The sequence below is a fragment of the Melanostigma gelatinosum genome (assembly GCF_949748355.1).
Source record: "Melanostigma gelatinosum genome assembly, chromosome: 23".
NCBI lineage: Eukaryota > Metazoa > Chordata > Actinopteri > Perciformes > Zoarcidae > Melanostigma > Melanostigma gelatinosum.
In genome coordinates, this window is record NC_136656.1 from 7,553,799 (window position 1) to 7,573,441 (window position 19,643).

At 43.3% G+C, this 19,643-nt stretch overlaps 1 protein-coding gene across 1 annotated transcript; it reads left to right on the forward strand.

Annotated features, from left to right (window-relative positions):
* Positions 1 to 15,091: 15,091 nt before the first annotated feature.
* Positions 15,092 to 16,614, forward strand: LOC306796364 (doublesex- and mab-3-related transcription factor A1-like; the record flags this gene model as incomplete). Its single annotated transcript, XM_079295250.1, has 2 exons — positions 15,092 to 15,569; positions 15,821 to 16,614. The coding sequence occupies 2 exons, from the start codon at positions 15,092 to 15,094 to the stop codon at positions 16,612 to 16,614; spliced, it is 1,272 nt and encodes a 423-aa protein (XP_079151376.1).
* Positions 16,615 to 19,643: the final 3,029 nt, after the last annotated feature.

Here is a 19,643-nt window from a genome sequence, read left to right on the forward strand (position 1 = left end):
CAGGCCCACAGCTGCGCGTTCTCGTCAGGAGAAGTCTCTACAGGTGCATGTGCCAGCGCGAGCACTCCTCCTCCAAGACCCGTTTGAGAGGAGAACTTTGAGGAGATTCTGCAGCCAAAGAGCTGATATCAGATCAGCCTGACCTCACAATCAGACAGCAGACTCGCGGGAAAGGGAAGCAGTACATGCAAAGCTTCTGTACTAGCTGTACACCAGACAGGTTTGGCTAGCTGGATGACGTCATGCTAATCATTTATTTAGCTTTTTAAAACAACGGGGACGGATCCAGCACGGACAGTTACGGGAGTGAGGGATGAGGAGGTAAGGAAACATGAGAACACCAGGGTAGGGAGTGAGGGATGAGGAGGTAAGGAAACATGAGAACACCAGGACACACATGGAGAACTCTGTCAAGCTACATATTAGACAAAGTGAACATCTTTTCTTCTACATAGCTGTCCTCAGTCTCATCTGCTTAACTTGGTCATGGAGGCATCAACATGTAATAGAGATGTTAAATTAACAGTGAAAACTCATCATAGCTTAATTTAACATCAGTATTCATAATTACACTTCATGTTTACTTCTCCTGATCTTTACCTCCTATAACAAGGTCCATAGGGGCATCTCAATAAATAAACATGTTATATTATATTATATAAGTGTTATTTACTGATTGTTTTCTTGTTGGAATACATGTTAAATATTTAACTGCAAAGTAATAATGCGTGTTTGATACTTACATTTTTTTTGCATTAAATCATACTGGGATGTTTGCTGAAATTGATAGGATGGCCCTACCTAGAACATGTTCCACCAGCCGCCACTGTGAATGAGGAACACTGTGTCAGAGAGGGGAAATGGGATAATTGATCAAAATTAGGAAAGAGTGACCTAAAGCACTTTGCGAGTGCCAGCGTATAAAGCAGAATGTGAGTGGTGTTAATACGCCTTCTCAAATAAATAGGGACTCTCGACCCTGCATGTATATGTGCAATGGTTTATGCTGTGAAGTGTAGGAATGTGTGCAGGTCCATTTGGTTGAGAGCTTCGGCTTATGGAAGAACACCGCAATGGTAGAAGTGGATTGAATTCATTTATGCAGGAATAGGCTTCATTGAAAGGCCCAACAGTTGGTCTTTTCTGCACGGTTTGATGGCTTGAATGGGTTTTACAGCATCCCATATGAAGATTACTGCGGAAACTGGTGGAATAGAATAAAGACAAATCTGCGTCTTAATTGTCGGCTGTCTTCTTGGTAATATCTTCTCCCCTATCCCCCTCATTCACCCTTCCATATTTATTTTCCTGCATCGATGATGCATTCCAGCTTGGAGCGAGGGATTACACGTCTCCCTTGGTCGACATCCGTAGAGCCTCTGCTGGGACTGGTGCTGCCACCCACCACAGGACCTCCGCTGCCTACCAGCATGGCTCGTATGTGGGTTTATAAATGATCCGGGACCAGGCGCCATGCAGGGCCATCCCTCAAACAAGGCCCATGCACATCAACTCACAGAATTAAATGATAGTGCTACACCACTGCTAGTCCCTGTCTGAACATACAGTGAGGCCCCTGTGTGCCAGAGTTTCAGAGCAACAAAATAAGATGGCTATTTTCCAACATGAGCTTTGTCAATAAATACAGCAAACAGCAGTGGTTATTACGTCTTTTAGCTGGAGGAGACCAACTGGCCTTATCATATAAGATGCAGTGATGAGTTTTGTAATTATCTCCAGTAATTAAGCTGATTTCAAGGATGGAGACACACGTGTGTCTATAAATGACTTCCTCGTGATCCAGGACTGCATCTGTTTCTGTGCAAGATATCTTTGTTGACTACAAGATATTATAATTAAGAAATGAAATAAATAAAGGAAATGCATCCCAAAACCTCTACCAAAGCCTCACGGTCCTCTAAATGTGTTATTTCGTCATTAGAATAAACATAAACATCTTAAAACATTGAAATACATTGCAATCAGAGGAGACATTTGTTATGTTTCTTTTTCAAAAAAAATAATTGAAATCTGTGAACACGTTTTTGAGATGCCCCTCTTTCATATATTGCACAACATACAAATTATTACAACTCTTCATATATATTCTAACGTGTTATTTTCTATTTTCCATGTGATCATATCACAAAATATTTTTTGAGACATCTGTAAATAATCCGCTCATATCTTCACATCTATTTTCTTCCTGCATTGTGTTTTCCAGTCTTCACAGAAAGGACTTTTGGCAAGAATTAAAGTTAAAGTTTGCACAAAGTTGTCAAAACTTTGTCCGAAAGGTCCACACGTGTGTCTGTGTGTCTGTGGATGAACGTCATATATTGTACGACCTAAGAAGGGCCTCGGCGCTCAGCAATAAATGTAAAACATGAATCTATAATTCCAACACTCCGGCTTGATTGAAGAGCTGTTAATTACAATAATTTCACCTCCCTCGGCTGATTTTAATTCGCACTCAGTGCATTTGACCCAATTTTGTTTTGATGAAGTTGACATTTCCAGTAAAGTTCAGGTGAGGGAAATGTTTCAGCAGAGAGAACTTTCCGCTCGACGTCACCAGGCTGACTCTCGCAGACATTCGACTGTAAACGGGTCATTTCGGTGCAGCTGACGGGGCATCGGCGTTTTTTTTGTGACAACTTAACACCTTCTTTTCCTCACCAGATGTCTAATCTTAATGACTCCATCCAACATATGGGCAAACAAACAGAGGCTTGTTTCTTAATCTGTGTGACCGCGGAGCAAACCTCCAACCCAGGTTGTTAAAGTGCTTAATCGTCATCAATAGCCGCTAGTTATCAAATCCTCCACAATTACTCTTCCACGGGGTGTAAGGTGACCGTCCTCCAGCATCCTGTAAGTAATATTCTGTGACAAACGTCTCCTTTCTCACAAGTTCTTCTAACACCCACGTAGCACTTCCCACCTAATCTTGACGTTTCCTCTCCTCCGCTCGGTCGCGGAGGGTTTTGTGCCGAGAGGACGAACTCTAAGCTCTTAATTGCAGGTGGTGTGCATGTACGCTTTTCCCCAATCCCAACCCCCCCCCCCCCCTTTTGTTCGCAGCGCTGTGGGAGAAACAAAGGTTCCTTTTTTTTTTTCTTACTCCCTGCCTTGACTCTCAGAAGCAGTGTTGGGGACGAAGGGAGGATTAAGTCAAACACTTCTCATGACCTTTGAGGCCTGCGGTTGGAGGGAAGCCTTTACAATGGGCAACCTGGCAGAGGTGTGTGTGTGTGTGTGTGTGTGTGTGATCACAAGCCCAAAGTGGTGGAAAATTCAACAATACATGTCGAAAAATACTTCCCATTCAGTGTCTTTTCCAAGACCTATTAATGTGTCTAATATTCAGACATTCCCTCAAAACAGTAATCAAGTGCTAACATCATTTCTGAACGCTGCTGCTGCAAAATAAATCTCCCCCGCTGAGACTGAATGAGTCATAAAGCGTGGAGCGGGCTGCTGCAGTTAACTGCTGTTGTTCATTTGTTTCCCATTACAGAAGCTCCATTTTGGCTAATTAGTCTTGACAGTAACTTTTCCCTGCGGTGTTGATTAGATCTAATTAATGACTGCAGGCAAGACGGAGGGAGGACTGCTGTCCTGAAGGAGACATTTTCATGCATCCGTGGGTAATGGAAGCTCTCCTTTTTTGTTGCCACAAACACAAAACTATTCTCCAATATCTGTGGTTTTTGTTCTCATTATTGGTTTTCTTTCATCGATATTCTGTCAATCTACATCTATGATGTCAGTAGAGGTCTATACATTTTTTTGTGACGTTATGTTATATGGAGTTGTGCCTTCGAGCAAAGTTTTCCATAACGTGACGTTTCTTTGGAAGGTTTGCCAGTGAGCTCCCTTGACCTTTTTTTCCAACATTGCATCATACAATCATAATCTTTCCGTAATAACTCATCCAAAGCATGCCCGCCAACTCCCATTAGTCCCGCCGAGTGGAGGGCTGAAGGGGATTAGATCTGAGGTGAATGTCTCGCAGGAAAGCACCATGCCGATCTATGCTTGTTGCAGGGGAGCAGATCGTCAGGACAATCTGATTAACAGCGTGAAAACGTAGCTTATCTGCGATGACTTGAAACCTCCATATGAAGGCTGCAACAGCCACAAGGGGCGAGAGAGAGAGCGAGAGAGAGAGAGAGAGAGCGAGAGAGAGAGAGGAGATGAGATGATTATGGTGCGAGAGAGTCACGAATGTACTGTACATCTGCCAACATGTCACAGCAACTATTTTTTTGATTGAAAGTTGACGGATTAATTTCGGGAAATACTCCACTTCAAAAGTTTGATGATTGGCAACGATACCTCTGTCATTCCTGCTCGTTAAATGTGAAGCTACAGCCAACGGTGAGCTTAGCTTAGCGTAACGACTGGTGACAGGTGGGGAAACAGCTAGCATCGCTCCATCCGAAGGTAACAATCCACCGAGCGTCTCTAAAGCTCACGAACTTGTGTTTCATCTCGTTCAATTCATCCGTTTTTACAAATGCACACAATCATCATTATCTTCCAACCAATAAAAACTCTCTTGCTTAAATACATTGCTGTCAGTTCTGAACCCAATGTTAAACATGCTCCATTACGGCTATCTATAGAAACTAGTCTGCCTATTGCAGTTTAAATGTCCTCTGTTTCCTTCCATCAATGCTGTTGATGCCAGAAACGTATTAATTGAATGCTGGTAGAAGCTATAACCCAGAGCAGAGTACAATAATGTCACCAGCCCCTTAGCCCTTATAGCTATCCACAACATGCAGAGGGTAATGACATGGTTGGGGAGAGATATGGGGTCTCCCGGTGAGCGTCGCAGGGGCCTGGTGTCGGTAAACTTCTGAGCGCTGAACGGTCGGCCGCCTGTCACAGCAGCTCTCTTCCTGGTTGTTATTCCTTGTTTTTGGGGACTTTTGTCCACTTTAATTTGCTTTTGTGCACCTGAGAGTGTCCTTCACTGTTAGTTTAAATAAAACACTGGTCTTGTAAAAGGCGTATCCTATCCTAAAGCTACTACAAGGAACTTTCATTTTGCGTTGGTTATGTCAGTAACTTAAATTTCATGACAAATAATACCTTTATGAATGAGAATTTATCATTTAGAAAAAAGAAGATCGTCCACTGCAAACTGTAAAGGCCTGACTTGACAAATTGACCAGTCACTGATCTCAAAGATGAACAAAGATAAGGATTGACTGGGACAGATTGGCTTGATTTGCTGGGAAAAGTGTCACATTTATCGTGACTTCTAAACTCTAGATCTGGTCCACCCTGCTCCTGAGGTATCCCTCCACCTATAAAATTCCTTCTCCTCCCACCGCTCTTAATGCCCAGCATGACAGACACACAACAGGGCAGGTCTCCCGGGGGTTGTTAACAATGCAGACCCTCCCTCAGACACAGAGGAAACATTTGGGGATTACAACGCAAGTTTTTCAGATTCAATCACCTAGAAAATAGAGCCCCTGAATGGACGCCCAGGGCCAATATACGGTCACATAGGCACAGAGGGCTGCCGAAAGAGCACAGTCAGGTGGAAGGAATACAGGCATGCTGGGAGTTGAGAGTGTGAATTAAAACTCGCCCACAGACAATAAAAAAAAAGGTGGAACAAACGGTTCTCCCGTTTCCGGATCTGCTCACAATTGCTGTCAAACTGGCATGAGTCAATTGTTGCTTGGATATGCAGGAGCAAAAAAAGAAAGTATCGTGAGTGATTTGCCTGTTATTATTCTCATCGTCCGGGGGTCATAATCATTTGCTGCAGAAAAGGACGAGATTTACACAGATCCACGCACACGCCTAATGCTGATGAGTCTACTTGCGCAATTATTCACACAAAGTTCTCTACTGCCATCATTATTCCCGCGCCTGTGAATTATTCATGAGGTTGGGATCGCTTGAGCATGTGTCGCCTGCAAATTCGAAATTGCATTTTCACATTTGTACCCTTACTGCCGAGCTTACTGACATTGCACATATTGAGATGGATGGCAATTACTGTTCATCGGGGTTCAGCAGGATTTATTCAGAAGATGATTGAGGGCACCGTGGACGTGAAAGCTTAAAGCGCAAAATGAAATTGAAGGAAATATCTAATACGAGGCTGCAGAGCAGTCACGGTAACCTCTAATCATGAATGTTAAGTCATGCTGAAGTACATGTGGATTCTATTCTCGTTCTATTAGATTCAAGATAAGCATTGTTTTATTCTTGTAGTCTCTCCACTGACTCTCCTGTATACACTACTTAAACTGGGGAATGTGCTGCATTCTGACTCACACGTCACTGCAGCCCATTTCATAAACATTCATGTGCGTGGCAAAATCTGATTACGCGAGGCAGTTTACCCCTAAACCGTTGGAGTTTCACAACAGGAGCATGAACATGACATCCTCACTTTCATATCCAACAAATATCGGCGTTTCTGTGCCAATAATCCAAACGCCAAATTAACAAGATGCACCAAAAAAAACAACTTTCATTTGAAGTTCTCAACATTCTGGCTCTCTGTCTGAACAGAGATTGATAAACGTGTCGTCTTGGCATTAGAAATGGTCATGGATTACTTACTGTATTGTATGCAGTCTACATTTTGTTACACTGAAATGCAATTGCAATCATTTCCCAACCATTTTAATATTCAGACATCACCCTAAGATGATTTACTTTATGGTTCTGTGCGCCCGTCTTTAAACACAGGACTCTACACAATAAAGGCATGTTTAATAGGATGTAATATGATCTTCATGCACATATTGTTTCTTTCATTGACTAGTTGAATGACTTCACTCAAAGTACCACAAAAAAGGTTCTTGTTGAAAGCGTTTCACATCGTGTTAACCTGAGCTTGTTCCTTGTAGTCTCACTTGGATCAAAGAGCGATCATATTGCACACAGTCGGGTAAATCCACCTGTGGACAGAGAACAAAAGCTCCACTGTTGTCCCCTTATTCTTAGCAACACATTTGAGGCAGGATCACATTAGCCTGTTTTGCAGGTGTCAAAATCAAGCAGAATATATATATATATATATACATATATAAATAAATATGCATATAAAGTCGCTCACGTTGTATGAGGTGAAAGTTTGTTTGACAGGTATCACTGTATGGAAAAGAAACAAAACAATAAACTGTAGCGCTTAACAGCAATGTGCTATTACCTGAAAATTCACCTGCGTTTTTCTCAGTAGGAACTCTCTAGAAATAGTTCTCCCCCATGACAAAATCAGGCTTTGATGTCTTCCCCTGCTGTGTTCGGCTTTGTGGCGGGTGGACACAGCCCATCTTTATTCCGTGCTAGCAGGGCAGCAGGTCTTCAGAAGCCTTTTCGAGCCACTATGTTCATGGTTTAAAGCTTTCATCTCATTTGCTGGTCGAGGAAGTATCATGCTGTTGTGGAGTGGCGTTGTTTTGTCGTAAGGGGCAGCCTCAGCTTGCCTGCCTCATCGGGGGGTCTAAGCACCCTGCTTGGTAGAGGAAACCAAAAGCGGCCTTAATAAGACAAAGTCCAGGCATTGATTTGACAGAATAGTGTTTGGAATTAGATGTTGTGGCACAAGCAAATCACATGGGGTAAAAACAATTCTCCCAATCCCAATCCAAGCAATCCGTATGGGGGCGGTCATCCCTTAGGGGACCCTTGTAGCCCCCTGCCTCCCCTGAGAGGATCAAAGCATGTCTTAAAGGCAAGGGACACACATTTGTCAAATTTCACCCCGAAAACTAAAACGTCCTATTCAGAGGGAAAAGAGGAAACATGCATCAGTTTATTAGCTTAACGGGCTAAAGGCTAAAAATTAGAAGCCCTCCAAACACCACATCTGACCGTGCTGCGACCCTGTGTTGAGGAAAAGACATGCGGCGTGTTTTGGTGACAGGTATATGCAACCTCGCGTCCTAGAAAATGATTTATATGACCTGCTGGTAAATGGCTCGTCAAAGGATACTTTGAGGAAACGTAATTGCTACATTGGTTATGTCTGTTGTGTTCTTAATTAATCACTTAGGTTGAGGCGAGGGGTAGGTTGCACTTTTGGTTAAATATTGAAAAAGTAAACCACATTTTTACATATTCAAAACAGACTATGCTCTTTGCCTAAATTATACTAAGTGCTTTAAATTGCAACCAGCATCATTAAAGCGTTAGTCATGCCAAGAGCAGAGATTTGAGTGAAAACACTTTGAATATATTGTCATTGTTTTGCAGATGCGCCCACATTTCCTCACCATGCTGACAAATAAATGTCTTTACAGAGTTACATTTCTCTCAAAACATTATTATTTATAGGGTTGAACTAACCAAGTGAAATAAATGCACTAAATAATAATAATAACGAGAAATACATGGATTATTATCAAAACATTACAGTGTTTGCAGATGACGCTTTGTCGTTTGCTAATATTTGTGAGCAAAAGAGGCGGAACGCATTGGCAATCTGGGAACACATCAGCTTTTGTGCGATGACAACTGCTGATTGTTCCCTTGCTACTTGTGAAACAATCCGACTGTAAACAATGAATGGCACAAGGAGGAGGAAGTCGGTCCAGATACCCGCTTGCAACACCGAAACCCGCCAAATATCGGACATTGTCCCCAGAGGCTGAATCGTGATTGAATTTTAAAAACATTCATACTTTGAAAGATTTACACCGACTAACACAAGTATCATATTAAATGTACTGAGTTTGACGAAGCAATCCTGGATCGACTTCATAGACGCTGTGTTCTGATAAAAGTGCAAACTATCAAAGCTTTCTGAAGTTTGTAAACAGCTTTATGACTTCAAATGAGGGGGACTACTTTCTCACACTCTCTAAAGCTTCATGAAGACGATAAGCCGTGTTTGCGATTGGAGGCGATTCACGATCAGATAAATCTCCTGAAGTCTGTGAACTTAAGGTTGCAGTTCTTAGAATCTAAAGCCCGCATCGATGTTGGGACTCCATTTGTACAATTATACAACATCCAAACTGATAACAGACACCATTTATCTTGTGTTTTGTAGATGTGAGTACGATCTTCAAAACGTTCCCCAAAGATCCACAGCGTCCCCCATTTGTAAATGTTTTTGAAAATGGTGCTTTGTTCGCACCTGTGGTCAGCACTTTATTTTGTATTTTTCCTCTATCTGAGTATAATCTGCATGCAGCCAGCATTCTGCAGTCCATCGTTCTGAATAGACTGCAGTGTGTATTGTTATCTGTTCCTCTGTCTCTGTACCTGACTGACTGTGGTGCTTTTGAACCTTGAACCAGGTGTCGGTCCATGTAGATGCATGTTGCTGTGGTTTGTTTCCAACATTGCTAAATGTGAAGGAAAGTAATCTTGCTTGAAATCCAGATTTCCACCTTGACACGATGCCATGAACAGTTAAACCTGCAGTTCTGCAGTTAAACCTCCTTATTGGAGGTGCTGATGGAGCTAACAGCGTTTACCTGAGCAGTGCAGAGCGGCGGCCGTGAGCTACAGCCAGTATAGTGCTCTGAAAGTCGATTATTGCTCTTTTAAAATCTTTAATTTAAAGGGTAAAATATGACAATAAAGTCTTGTTGGATTGTCTTTTGTGGCTCATCTTGCTTTTAGATAAATGTCGTGTTCATTTTCCAGAAGAAAACTGTCCAAAAGAGCAGCAGTAACAGATAATGTGCGTAACAAAGAGGATATATTTGAAATAAATTAGTTATAAATTCAATATCTAATTCAAAAAGTGTTGCATTTTTATTATTATTCCACAAATGATTCATGTTGTGTACATGAATGTTAAATGTTTATTTTTAATAAAAAACACACTCAGGAAGAGTTACGGCATATTTTAACCAAAGCATCACGCGCACAAACTTCCACTTCTCGGCCGGTTTCATGTTTCCTCTAATCTCTGTAGCAACTCACATCTGATCTGTTTCGCAGATGCCAGTTGCTATCAGAGACAATGTTTAACAATTGCTCAGCTGTTATTGTCTGTAACTGAAAGCCTGGAATATTTTCCCATAACAGCCTGGCAGAGATGTGCAGCACTGATGTCTCTTCCTGTGCTCTTCGTTCATCTGATAGCGCGCTACTCACCTCCTCCTTATTGCTTCACTTGCGCCTTTCCTTGTTTTTTGCCGTTTTCTTCTCAACGGTCTCCTGCCCGTCTCTCTTTTTACACGCTTGTTGCAATCTGGACATGTTAACGATTGTTTCACTGTCACCTGGTATTGCAAAAGTGAAACACTATAATAACACGTTTGTACATTTTAAAGTCGCAGGTAAAAAGCATTGTGATGTTACTCTGCATCAGCTGGATGTGTGATACACGAATATGTAGATCACATAAATATTGTTGAATTCATCTTTTGCTGCCAATCTCACGTTTTTTAAGGAGCTAACATTAGTATTAGTGAGGTCAGAAGGTTTTGACATCTGCTCTTTAAGACACCTGAAGAACCTCAGAGCTGGAGGAAATCTTTTCAGCTGAACCAGAATCCTTCGCCAATAAGATGTCGACAGGCCCCTTCACTCGAGACCCTGCAAACAACGCTTTGGAGGTCCAATTGTTTGCTTATTTGTATGTGAGAATGAGGAGAGCCAGATTCTCCAGTATTCATTGGGGGGGGGGGGGATTCTTGTTTTTTTCAGTCTAGTGACAAGCCAAAGTATTGCATTTCATCTGAAATAATTAATACCGATTGTTTAAACGTACAAAATAATCACACAAAAACTCCCGGTGTAAAGTGCATGGATACCAACAGAGAGTTCTTTCCCACGTTGTGTCCCTCACATCCATTTCCTTATCAACGTCTGTCAAGTGGCACATTTTCATGAAAAACAAAACCCCCCACACCCTTCAGAAACTTGATTCTTTCAATCCTTCACACAGGGCTGTGCTCATCTGACACTCAGTTATGCATTGTTAAGCTGCGAAGATCTCCTTGCAAGTGTATCGTTCAATGCAGAAGCGCCTTTGACAGGAAACAAATAGAGCGCGTTGCCAGAGTAAGCACAGAACGAGGGTTAAATCTCAACCTGTTTAGACAGTGAAGGTTGTATTCATTGGCACCTGACCAGAACCTTTCAAGGAACTAATGTTCCCTTCCGACGCACCGTCAACCCCCCCCCCCCTTACACACACACACACACACACACACACACGTAATTACCACTTAAAGCACGTAAAAGTGAACCTGCATCTCCTTATAGATGCACCATGTTGATGCAGATGTAATATGCATGATTAGAACCGGTACACATGGGTGCACTCACATCCCACCCACACCCACACACACACATCCATGCTCATGAGCAAACTTGGCAGTCTTCGGGCTCACCATTGTTCCCAGCCACTGAGGCATTGCTGGGCTAAGTGAGGGGCCCTGATGGATACCTACCAGGCTCAGACCACCAATAAAGGTGGGAGGGGAGGAGAAAGAGAGCAAATGCAGGAATATTGAATGGGCGAGAAGGAGATGGCAGGAAACAGATAGGCAAGGAATAGGATGAACATCTATTGTGCCATGCATTCAAATGCACAGGTGTGTGTGTGTGTGTATGACTGCAGTATGGATGCTTCCCTTCCTCTCTGCATGGGTTGCAATAATAATAACACGCCCGTTATCTTTAGAGAATATTTTCTTTTATCTAAAAGAAGAACAGAGAAATGAAAAGTCAAAACCTCAATTAGAAGTTACTCCATTCCAAGTATAAGCCGTGTATTAAAAAGTTGAATTAAAGCTGCTCTAATCTCTATTTTTGTATTAACAGCATGTGACCAAACGATGATTTGTGAGTGTCGTCACTGTGTGTCATTGTGAGATATTTATGGAGTATTTCCCAGTGTTTGATACTAAGGTTTTGGAAAAAACTAAAAAAATCTCACACACTGTTTAGGCAAATTTCCCCCGACGCAACCATACTTCCACTCAGTTCTTCGAGGCATTTGAGCATCTTTTAAAACAAAAGACACGTTGCAGCTTCTGCGTTGTTTCGTTTTAATACAACAAAGTGTCAATGACAAAGACTTCGCTCTCAAGGGAAATTCAAGGGATTGCATCTGCTGATCACTGGCCAAACCGATGGCCATCATTGGCGGCCATTCACCCATCGGAGTGGAGGCTACTGTGTGCCACTTAAATGACAAGGGTGTGAAGTGACGGGTGAGAAAGTAAACACACAAGGGTCCAGACGTGGTGAAAGAGAGGGGGAATTTGTTGTAACTCGAGTGCTGTATTTTCAACAATGCCGCAGCCGTCTTGAAACTCAGGGCGCTGAACTGTTTCCGTGTCAAAGTCGGTTCACGTGAGGATTTCTTCTTTCTGTCATTCAGAGTTGGCAACAATAACGCGATCTGATGTTCACCCTTAAGTGCACCAGAGGACTTGCAGATGCAGGGCAATGACCTCGCATACAAACCGATTTTGGATTAAGAACGTGACAATGTGTGACATGAAATCTGAACGTGCATGTCTTTAAAGGACACTATAAAAGATATGCGTCCAGATGCAATGATTTACTGGCGAATGATGGGCTTCTGCTCCTCTGCCATACCTCCTTACCCCTCCACCTCCCTCCCTCTTCCTCTCCATCTCTCTGACAGCAGGAGACATAATCAGGTTTTGTGAGATGTGCGAGTAGATTAGCAGCCACCTTGCTTCAGATAAGACGCTGCACTGATAAAGCCCTGTCCTTGGAGGCACGTTGCTGTGACGAAACACCGTATCTGACATGAGCAGATCTGTTCAGAACACAATTAGGACACTGTCTGGCCATTTCTACTCCAACTCGAATCCCTTCCTTCTGTGTAGGGAGTGAGGTTGGAAAAATCGGGACTAGAACGTCGTACAAACCGTGGAAGTGGACGTAAGGTTTTCGATACAGCAGCGATAACTGCAGTGTGTAGTTGTTCTGTTTGTTAGATGATGATGAAAGGGTAGAATGACACAGATTAATTGTAGAAATGACCTTGTCTCGAGGTGGAACTGATCTGGTTTGAAGGCACTTTAAACAACCACCCTGGCTCGGCCTTGTAGTAATGCTATGATCCAGAGACAAACAGAAGAGGCGGTAAATGAGTAAATATAACACTACAGCTTTTATCCGTAATCCAATTTGAGGCTTTTCCGAAACCGCTGTTTTTGTCCCATTTTCCTCCTCAGGGTAATTATAAGTAAGACTGAAACAGAGCCTTTTTTTCAAAAGCTCAACACACACTCACATGGGCTTGTTAAAGGAGCGCTGCTTCCAGCCACCCTTCCTGCAATGAAAAGCTGGAACTGGTCCACGTACACACAGCCTAAGTGGTGTGCATGAAAAGCCAGGTGAGAGCAGCTTAACGGGCCTGGATAAACTTGCCAGCCAGAAATCCAAACCTCAAGTTCAACTTCACAGTGGATGAAATGATAAAAATAAAAAATAAAAAAGATGCATGTGCGTCCACACAGCATCTGCATCACTGGCCTTTATTTATGTTTTCAGGCATTCTGTGTTGATGGATGCATTTCAAATCATCTTCGTGTCCTGCACATGCTGCAGTGAGTCTGTAGCCACCCCTATCCATCCGGACCCTTTAACTTGCGGGACATCTTTCTGCAAATAGCAGACTCGCTTCTCAAAACCCTCTTTATTGTCTGGATGCTTTTGTTACGACAAATTCCAGTTTTCTTTTGCACAATATGTGTTTGCTCTTTGCAAATGCACACATGCGTGGTTGTAATGGGGCAGCTGGAAAGCTATGCTGCTGATAAGACCCGTCACCTGAGGACAGATGGATGTGAAGGAGGAGGAAGAAAACGTTTTGCTCTCAAAAGCAGTCGAAACACTTACCAGCCTGTGTGTGTGTGTGACAAGCAGTATTATTAATTGCTAATAATAGCTACGCCTGCATCAAATCATTGTGTATTATACTGTAAGCAATTTTCCTGGCCTCTGCTGTAGCAGACCTTCCTTAGAGATGTCCTTCTGGGAATCATTATCTCGGTAAAACGCCACAAGGGGGTTGAGTGCTTCCATCCACCGCCTCTTTAACCCGCATCCATTATTCAGAGGGAGTCTAGTGGAGTCAGAACTACAGGGCCACTGATGTCTCACTCTTAACATCTGGATGATAAGGAGACGTCTAATCACTAAGAGATACTATTATTAACATGTTAGTTCCCATTTTGGTGTGACGTCTCAGTCGCGCTGCACACATTTGCAGGGAATAGGAAAGAAAAGAATAAGAGAGTTGAGGAAGACAGAGTGCATGCGAGCAAATGCACGACTGCAAGTGTTTCCCTTGGTGACTGCCACATGTGTTTGTGTCATTACGCTCAAGTTGTGTTCCGTGCACTAACGGTAAGGCAATCTGCTGCGTGCAACTGGATCCTGCTTGAATGGAGAGATATGAATGCAACATGTGACAAGGTGTGATTAGTGATGCACCGATCTTGCCGGGTGTTTGTTGACAGATGGGTCTTTTGTCAGGCTAATGCGTTGAACAGAATAACCAGGTGGATAATTACCTGTTGCCTTTGTGTCCATTAGGACCATTGTTGTGTTAAAAACACCCTAACAGTGAATATTCATTGCTCAGCAGGGTGACCAAAGTGGCTAATTGTATCCAGCTGACCTGAGGCAACATATTTATCTTTCTGTTTACACCCAAATCACAAAGTAACACCTTTTATTTTTTTACTGGCTGTGCTCATTAAACATAATTAACTCTTAAACTAGCGGAAACTTCAATGCAAATATCAATATAATGTCCTGCAGATCACAATTTTTAAAAGTGCAAATTACAGATCGCACAAAGTCTGGTCGTGGCTGGCCTGCATGTGGGCTCAGTGGCATCAGATTAGTCCACTTTTCATCCGGGATGCAAATAAATATGATGGGGTGGGTTGTTAAGAGGCTGGAGCGGAAAGGGGTGTGACGAGGGTGTTGTGTTACATGTCAAACCACCTGGAGCGAGGACACTTAAGGCGTGTTGTTTCAGGGTAGTGGCAGCAGAGAGACGCACCAGTCACTCAGAGAAGGCCGCATCGCAAGTGGTTGAGTACGCTTGTATTGGACTTTTAAGACTTTTGTGTTTGCAAGCTCTCGGGCGATGGACAGCAGGATCACGCCGCTCGGCCTGACCGGGCACTCCGCCAGTCCTCTCGGGGGCTTGCACGTGCCTGCTTCCCTCCTGCGTCCGCCACCTCTCTTCCTCCGAGCGTGCAATCCCGCTCTGGAGAGGGGATACCCGCGCACCCCGAAGTGCGCCCGGTGCAGGAACCACGGCGTGGTGTCCGCGCTGAAGGGCCACAAGCGCTTCTGCCGCTGGAGAGACTGCGTGTGCGCAAAGTGCACCCTGATTGCGGAGAGGCAGCGGGTGATGGCCGCGCAGGTGGCGCTGAGGAGGCAGCAGGCTCAGGAGGAGAGCGAGGCCCGCGAGCTTCGGCTCGTGTACCACGGCTCGGGGATGATCGGGGAAACAGGGATCCTTCAGGCGTCACCCGTAGGCCCCGGGGTGCCAGCAGCTACCGGAAACACCCCGACAGCTCCCAGTTTTGATGTTTTTGGAGCAGAGAACCAAAAAGAGGGTAAATTATAAATACAAATTATGACTTTGGAGATTGTTTAAATCTTTTCTGTATGAATAGAAAACCGTCCCAAAATGTAATTCACAGTTAAATGTCAGTTTGTTTGTGTTTCCTTCAAATAATCCCAAAGTACGACAGTTTATGACGCCACATTTACTTTTAAAATACGGCATTGTTTCAAGCATTTTACTTACACTAAACCTTGCACATCCTGTTTCAAACGTGTACTTTTTTTTTTGTCTGCATTTCAGATGGCAAACTGAGCAAGTACCGCTTTTATGACGGATTCCTGGGCAGACCCCTCTTTGCACACCACCCCGCGCACCTGCCCTCTCCAATAGACAAGAAAGAGCTGTCTCCAAACCGGGACAACACCACCTCATTCAGTGAAGACAGGGCAAGTCCATCCCCGGTGTTCGATCAGGGCTCGGACCACATAGAGAGCCCGGAGAGGTCGCTTTCCTCCTCGGATCCGGAGTCAGGCAGCGAGTCGGAGAAACCCAAGGACTACCGGAGCCCGAACCGGGACCCCACTGACATAATGGCCAAGATCTTCCCCCATCAGAAACGGGACACCCTGGAGTCTATGGTGAGAACGTGCAAAGGCGACATTGTCAGATCCATTGAGCTGGTGCTGAGCTCCAGAGAGAACACAATTGACTCCGACAGCGTGTCTCTGTCTAATCATTCGAATGCACTCAGGCATTCTGTCGGCCTGCCCGGAGTGCTCGGTGGCCTGGGGAACAAGTCTGCCTTCTCTCCGCTCCACATGCCACCGCCGGCCGTCGGAGGAGACAGTCTGTACGGGCTTAGCCCCCGCCTCGGGGTCAGCCCCTTGAGGCTGGCCTATTCCTCTGCGAACGGTGGTGTGGCAGGTTTTATGTCACCGTACGTGACATCTGGACTGATGCCGGTGTTTCCACTCCGTCCACCCTTCGACTCCTATTCCTTCCCCGGCATGATCAGAGACCTCTCGTACCTTCAGAGCAAGGAGTCACTGTGCAGTAGTGCAGGTCTTTACACGAGACTTAACAGTGAAAAATGACAAATGAGAATTTAAAGAAAATAACTTGTTCTTTCGGTAATCTTATTTCGACTTGGCTTTCAGATTTACCTCTAAATCCCCTTTCCAGTGCCTCAAACCTTAAAGTGCTGATTGAAATCACTGCATTACTTTCCAGACTTGTTTGTTATTGTGTAAATGTTGTAAATATTGTTTATTATAAATAAAAATACCAAAAGGTGGTCTATCTATCTATCATGTGAGATAAAAAAAAATCACCCATCTTCCTATTTTCATGATGTTAAAGTGACGCATGCTACAAATTTGAATCAAAATCCAAACGCCAAAGACTTACAATGTTACATTTGAGTAAATTAGTCGAGTATTGCATTTAATGAATGAGTTAAACTTCAGAATGTTTAAGCTTTGTAATACAAAATTGCATCAGTCGCAGAGTATATGATCTGCTGAAGTTAATCAGCCTGTACCTGATGTGAGTTGGGAGCCATCGTTAGTGTTATTAATAACACACGATCTTCCTTCATATATATATATATAGAAAAACTTTCATAAAGTATAACATGAAGATAAGAATAAGAATGGGAACAAATGCATTTTTGAGGCAGAAAGACATTTTTACTCATGATTGGTTAACAGAATCACACGTGGCTTGGACAGAAAACCAATAGAAAGGCTCGAAACAGTCACGAGACCGCATTTTTCAGGAAGTACGGACATGGCCAGTCTAAATGTTGGACGTAACTTTATATCATGAGTTTGAAACACATTTGAGCGGGATTTTGTCAGTCAGGAGTGAGACAGTTTGTAACTGTGCCGTCTGACATGCGTTCCCACGTTATTATCGCTGCTGTCTTCTGTGGTTTTGTAGACTCGCGGAAAGTAAGAGTAATATCTTCTTCCTGTAAGTGCACTGTCCCATTCAAGCTAGCTTAAGGGTAAGTAGCTATCACATTATTTGTAAATTAAACTGCCCGGTGTAGCGTGATTTGTTAACAGTAGTGATGGCGAGATGAAGCCTCATGAGGCATCGAACCACTTCAGCCAATTGGTTCGAGAAAGAGTTCATTTCTCGAAGCTTCATGTGCACACGATACCACCTACTGGCCAAGTGTATAATCACAGGTATCTGAACCACATAATGTGATGCATTGAATTTTTGTGTCTGTTATGGCTGTTGGGAATGACTGAATTACAAAAATGTATGACCAAATCATTTCTGTACATAAATGATGACATATGTGCATAATAAAATATTTTTTGAATGTATTCTGTGTGTGTACATTTTCCCAAAATGGTAGTATCATGATATGGCAGGTTGTGTAATAATGTTATTATGTCACTTTAGGAAAATGGCATGGGCTTAAGCAGGCAGAGGACAGTGAAAGTGCTTGTGGAACTAGGAAGAGGGGACTGAATATGCTTGTGTAACTTGGACAGTGATGTACAGGACAGGGGACATTTTATTCATTTTTATTCAGAAATAACAGTTTCGCAACAGTTTTTGGTTTTAAACAATTCCTTTTTTTTGACACAACCTCTCCGGCCTTTGAAAACACCCTTTCACAGGCTACAGAAGATGCTGGCGTGCACAAAAACGCAAGAGCAAGTCTATATACATTTTCATACAGGAATTTTTGCCTCTCCCAGTACTCCAGAGGCTTTTCCAGCCTGCTTATATTTGGCTCGGAAAGGTAGCGCTGGACCTCCACAGTGGCATCTGCTGTTACATTTTGAGTCTTCCGTGCCTCCATGACGCTGGTGTCTAAACGATGCCACAGTTTGCTACCTAAGAGGAAACCACAGATCACGTTACTAAGTGTTCTCATCGGAATAATTGATCTCAAAATGTAAAATAATAGATTACCTCCTGTGACATCATGAGAGGTGGAAGCCTGGGGGATTTCCTCTCTGCTTTGTTTTGACCGTATAATGGTGGCACACTCGGAGGTCAGTCGTTTTATTGCTTCGGTGGCTTTTGTTTGGCTGAAAAATCCTATTACTTTAAATCGGGATCCAGTTTGGACACAAACGCCCTGAATCAAACATCATCCACAATACTGAAGGGCTGTGTGTTCTTCACTATCATGGAGACGAGGGCTTGATCCAGCTCTTGTTTTCTGGTGGCTGGTTAAAAGAGAATAAATACAGTGTCTGTTACCTGTCTTTATTTGCACAATAAACAAAAGTGAACAGAGAAAAATTGTGATGGTGCATTTGTAATATTGTAATGACTTACAATGGCTGGGTGAAGCTCCAGTTTCCTCCTTATTCTCATGCAAGGCACAGTAATGCCTTAGCATGGATGAGGTGTTGTTATTGTACCCAAACTCCTTGGAGCACAATAAACACCTCACCTTTGAATAAAATAAGAAACTGTGAAAAATACAGTTATTGATAAGCAAACCCAATGTGTCTGAAATAGAGTTAGATGTAGCTTACTTATTAGGAGTTATCAAATCAAAGTGTTCCCACACAGGGGAAATCCTCCTCTTCCGAGCTGGCTCCATCTTATCACCTATCCTTCTCTCCTCACTCTAACTCTCCAAACTATCTCTCTCTCTCTAAACTCTCCAAACTATATAAACGCTATCCACACTATCCAAACTCTCAACTGACCGCAACTCTCCACCAACAACCCACATTTTGAATGGAGCCTGAGGGGTTTACATTGCTGTCAAACCTCCCGGCAAAATCTGAACCACTTCCCGAAGCAGTCACGTGGTACAGCCGGGCAGCGACGCTTCGGGCGTCATAATTTGTGGCTCCTCCCCTAAATGAAGCAAGCCTCGATACGCGCTTCGAGGAAACGCCCCCTCCATTGCTCGACACACGCTTCGAAGCGTCGGCACATCTCGTAACATCACTAGTTAACAGCTCTTCAGCTTCAACAAATACAACATGTTGTAAGTTCCTATGAGGTTGTCATCGCCGTAGGTTACCGGGACACTCAATATAATAGAGCTATCGTTAGTGTTAATCATAACACCTGCTTGTCCTTCTAGTACCAGTCGAAAAATGTTTACTGTGAGTAAAAGTTGCCTAGAAGTATT